General features: G+C 63.2%; 1 protein-coding gene across 1 annotated transcript in view; it reads left to right on the top strand.

The window, feature by feature from the left end:
• Window positions 1–2125: 2125 nt before the first annotated feature.
• Window positions 2126–5026, top strand: part of PERM1 (PPARGC1 and ESRR induced regulator, muscle 1) — a 4303-nt gene continuing 1402 nt past the window's right edge. The window contains exons 1-2 of the mRNA XM_007448963.1: window positions 2126–4130; window positions 4682–4807. Of these exons, the coding sequence (XP_007449025.1) occupies window positions 2126–4130; window positions 4682–4807 (2131 nt within the window). The remainder of the gene's footprint in view (window positions 4131–4681; window positions 4808–5026) is intronic.

Here is a 5026-nt window from a genome sequence, read left to right as displayed (position 1 = left end):
TTCCGGGGTGACTCGGCCTCCTCCACTCGAAGCCTCGGCTGTCGTGGTCCCCACCTGCCCAGTCTCAATCCCCTGGACCCTCCTCAGAGGCCACCCTCCTCTCCACTCTAGGTCCTTCTTAAGATGTGTTGCTGTCATAAATGATCCTATTTACCTGTTAGTTTCAATGTTTGCTGTCCAACCTCCCTACTCCCTCCTCTGTCCCCAGCGGGAGGGGTGTGTGTCACAATGACCAGGCTGGGGATAGGCAACACCAGCCTCGAAGGCAGGATGGCTCTGAGCAGGGCCTTTGGGGCCCAACTCTGCCACTTACTAGCTGTGTGGCTATGGACAACTCACTCACCCTCTCTGTGCCTTTCCAAGCTCAACCGTGAAGGAGGATCCTCCTGGCGTCCCTCTCAGGATGGACACATTTTGGAAAAGTGCTCAGGGCACTGGGCGGGGTGATGCCTGTAAGGGGCTGTTCTCAGAGGCCATGCCTCCTGCCCGGCTCCTCCTGGTGACCTGCAGGTGGCAGCACCAGACCCCTGTGCCTGGAGAGACAGACTGCACTGCCACCCCCGCCTTGGGCCCTGCTTGCAGGAGCCTAGGTCGGGAGAGGTGCTGGTCTTGGGGGGCTGCCGCCAGGTGAGGTGACAGGAGGAGTGGGGAGGGCTGGGTTTTCACAGTGGGCGGGGCCACTTGAGGAGGAAAGGGCAGCCTTCGGCCAGGACGGGCAGCAGGGTGGCCTTCAGCTTGGGAAAGCCAGGTCCTGTGGGCCTGACTGCTGGTCAGCATTCTCTGACTGGCATCTGACCTGACCAGGAAGGCGTCCCTCACGTAGCTGGCAGCCCCTCAAATGCCATCTATTTGTGGCCTGTACCCTGCCGCCTGGCAGGAGACATGTGACTGCAGGGCTGTGGTATTTTGGGCAATGGGGGTGGGGCCTGCGCAGCGAGCCCTGCACCATGCAGTTCTGGGACAGGCGGCTTGGATGCCCAGCTCCGCTGCCCCGGCTGGCTGTGGGATCCCAGGTACAGTACTGTCAGCCCCTCATTCCCACCCTAAGCGGTCCCAAGGCAGACAGCCCCCACTGGGACCTCCCCTAGGACCAGAGGGGAGGACGAGGCACAGCGGGGTCAGGAAGCCGCAGTGCCCTGGTCTCAAGGCACCTCCATCTCAGGACATGCCTGGCCAGAGTGACCTCCCACTGCCCTGGGTCCAGTGGCAGCTGACCAAGGCCCAAAGGGCAGCCCCCTGCAGGGGGCTGAGAGGTTAGGGGGTGTCAGCCAGGTAGGGTTGCCTTAGTTCACTGAGACACAGGGAGGGGACCTCTGCCGGCTGGGCAGATCTGGTCAGGGGCACAGACACTGAGGATGGCCCCGGGGGGGCTGGTGGGAATCAGAAGGCTCATTTCTGTTCTGGGACCTCCTGCCCAGGCAGGGGCAGAGCCAGGCTCGCCCTGATGACCCCTGAGAGGGCTCTGGCCAGCACTAGCTTGACCTTGGTAAGCTCAGAGGAAGCCCAGGAGTCTGTCCCAGCCAAGGCTGGTGGAAGGTCATCACCAAAGACTGGTCACCTGCTGGACACTGCGGCTCCTCTGAGGCATGTTGGGATAGTCCGGCACTGACTGTCGCCCAGGTAAACTGAGCCCTGGTGGGTGGTCCTTGAAATGGGCTTTGGTATATAGAGTTGGCCTCGGCACCAACAACTCTGCAGGAAAGCTGGAGGCTGACCCAGCTGAACAGAAAATGCATAACGTTGTGGAGGAAAACTCCTCCTGGGGATGAAAACTCAAACACGAGGGCCCCTATACTTTAGGGAACTTCACTAACCTGAATGCAGGACTGTAGCAATACGTCACTGTAACGTTATCATTTGCAGTCAGTTTGGGAGCACAGAAGGTGGGTTTCGGATGTTCTAGCTCCAGGAAGCCATCAGGTTTGAGATCAGCACAGCTTCCCTCTGGATTCTCTGTTTGTTCTGCTTTCTTTCAGGACGGAGATGGAGTGCTGGCCCCTGAGCCAGGGAGGCGTGGGATGCCGCAGGGGGCAGGTGGGGTGGGGGCAGTGTGTGCTGGCCAGGGCCCTGGGCCTGGGCCCATGAAGAGCCTGGTCTGTGGTTCACGTGCCTCTGCTGACCCAGAATGGAAAGCTTCCAGTGCAGTGTCCAGCTGAATGGCCAGGACCGGGCTGAGTTTTCAGCCGCTGCTGCAGAGTGTGGCCTCCTGCGGGCCGGCCTGGCCTCTGGGCATGAGCTCTTGTCCAGTGACACTGACCAAAGGGACAGCAGTGGCAGCAGCCCCCCAGGGCCCCTGCCCCTTCCTGAGGGGCAGCTGGCTCCCAGGGGGAGTGACCGGCCTGGCTCTGAGGGGGAGAAGGTAGCCACCCGGCAGCTGGTCAGCAGGTCTTGGCATGAGCCCGTGCTGGCCCCGGAGGCTGGTCAGCAGACGCCCAGCGTGTCCGTGCGGCCAGAAGCTCAGCCGTCCCTCAGCCCTGGTGCTGCCCCTCTGGTCCAGGGCTCATCCCTCCCGGGGCCAGTGTCTTCCAGAGGCGAGAGGCAGAGGCTTCTGCAGGGGCCAGCCCCCTGGGGTCTTGCCCCTACTCTCACGGGTGAGCCTGCTCAGAGCCCCGATTCCACCGGCCGCAGCGCTGCCCCCCAGAGGCCCCCTGGCAGCCCTGGAGCCCTGCTGCGCAGCCCCAGCCAAAAGAAGAGGCGGGCTGCAGGCACCAAGGTGGGTGGGTGCTTGGGTGACCCAGGCCCTGCTCCCACCCAGCTGGGCTCCCTACTGCTCACTGAGGCCGGGGCCGAGGACAGCCTTGGCCTGGCTGGGTCCAGGGGGAAGGGTCTCCGGGTGGGGGCCACAGGGCAGACAGCAGGAGCTGGGCAGATCGAGCTGGGGCCAGAGTCTCCAGAAGCCCCTGAGCAGGTGGCCAGGCGAGGGCCAGGTGTGGATCTGTCTGCATCTGTCCCTACCACTGAGCAGGGTACAGACCTAATCGGAATGACCCTCAGAACTGAGCCACGCACTGTATCCACGTTTGACCTTGAGGCTTCTGTAGATGTCACAGTGGCTAAGTCAGACGTGGCTTTGTCCACACCCACCTCTGAGCCTCAGCCCGATGAGCCTCTGTCTACACCTGCCTCCGAGCCTGGACTGGATGTGGGCCTGCTTGTGCCAGGTCCAGGGGTCCAGCTGGAGGTGGATTCATCTACGCCTGTCTCAAAGGCTATTCCCCGTATAGCTCTGCCTCACCTGGTTTCTGAGGCTGGGTCTGATGTGGGTGTGTCTACACCTGCTCCCATCCCCGAGGCTGGGCCTGACGCGGCGGAGCTGGATGTTGCCCCAGTGGCCAAGCTGGGTTTGAGCCCTATTCGGTCTCCAGAGGGGGGCCGACAGAAGCCCAGAGGGGAGCCCTCAGCAGGTGCCCCTGGACACCGCACTGGGGAGCCCCCGCTAGGCCCTATCCAAGCCCCCAAGAAGAAGAAAGTGCGATTCTCCATGGCTGTGCCCAGCCCCGAGGAGCCAAGGTCAGGCGAGGCCTCGGGCCCAGCCTTCCCAGCCACAGCCCCCAGGACAGCAGCTGGGGCCTGCAGGGCGTCTGGAGCCTGGGACACTGTGGCAGTTGGGCCCCGGACCCCCCAGCCTCGGATCCTGAAGCACCTGCCCCCCCCTGCCCCCTCTGCCTCAGCGCGGCCTGGGCGCAGCTGCTGCTTTGCGGTGACCCTCCCAGAAGCCTATGAGTTCTTCCTTTGTGACACCATCGAGGAGGAGGATGAAGACGTTGGGGAGGAAGCAGAGGCTAGCCAGGCTCTGGCCGAAGCCCAGTGGCCGGGCGTGTGCGAGTTCTTCCAAGATGGCCAAACCCAGAGGTTGAGGCACCGGGAAGGCCACTCCCAGGCCCCAGCCCTCCAGGCTGAGCCTATGCCGGCCCCTCCACCAGGAGATCCCACACCCATCTCCATCCCCGAGGCCTACGAACACTTCCTCGGGGAGGACGTGTCAGGGGGCATGCTGGGGCCGGCTGCCCTTCTCCAGATGCAGGCCACGGAGCCCCCCAGGTCAGTCCCCTGGGACGTGGGGACTGGCAGCCCACCAGGGCCCAGCCCAGCCTCAGCGGAGCAGCTTGCCCCGGCCATCAGGCAAGCAGGTGTGTGTTGCGGGGACCCCGTGGCCTGTCCAGGACCTGGGTACACACTGTCCAGGGAGTTGGGCCAAGAGGGCCACTGGGGAGGGGCAAGCCAGGACCCTGGGTTGCGAGCTGGTGGGGGCCCTCAGGGATGATCTGGGCAGGAAGGACCAGCTCCTGGCCACCCCAGGACCCGGTCCAGGTGGGGCAGCCCCAGTCGAGCAGGGCTTTGGCTCCACACTGACAGTTGCCCTGTGTTCAGGCCCAGGTAACAGCAGTGCCTACCCCCAGCCTGTAGCAGGCAGGCGTTGGGGCAGCTCCAGCTCAGGCCATGCCGCCTGCCAGAGCAGGCTCGCATTCCCCCTGGACGATATTTTACAAACCAGGAAACGGTGCCCCAGACATACTCGCCCAAGTCAGCCTGACTCAACTATGCTACCCTGTATCACGGGGAGGATGTGACTCAAGACAGACATGTCTCAGGACAGACATGGCCAGGAGAGACGTGTCCCAGGGCAGGTGCGTCTGAGTGGGACAACGGCAGGGGCTCAGGGCATGCTTCTCTTTCCTAGGGGAACCCCGGCGTCCCCTCACCTCATTTACCTTCAGCCAGAATGACATGTGCCTGGTGTTTGTAGCCTTCGCTACCTGGGCTGTGAGAACATCAGACCTGCATGCCCCAGATGCCTGGAAAACAGGTTTGTGGGCCCAGGGGGCGGGGGGCTGGTGTCTAGAAGCCAAATGGAGGGGCAGTGGTGGTGTCCCAGCTGCTGGGCCAGCAGGGGTGAGGGGCACATGGGGAGGCGCAGGTGTCTCCCCTTACGGGTCTCCTGCGTTGCTGACCCACCCTCGCCCCGCTGGCCTCCTCCCATCCTTTTTTTTTTTTTTTTTTTTTTTTCGGTATGCAGGCCTCTCAC

This window comes from Lipotes vexillifer, unplaced genomic scaffold (genome assembly GCF_000442215.2).
Source record: "Lipotes vexillifer unplaced genomic scaffold, Lipotes_vexillifer_v1.1 scaffold835, whole genome shotgun sequence".
Taxonomy (NCBI): Eukaryota; Metazoa; Chordata; class Mammalia; order Artiodactyla; family Lipotidae; genus Lipotes; species Lipotes vexillifer.
The sequence above is the reverse complement of the archived record's forward strand: the minus strand, read 5'-3'. Positions and strand labels throughout refer to the sequence as shown.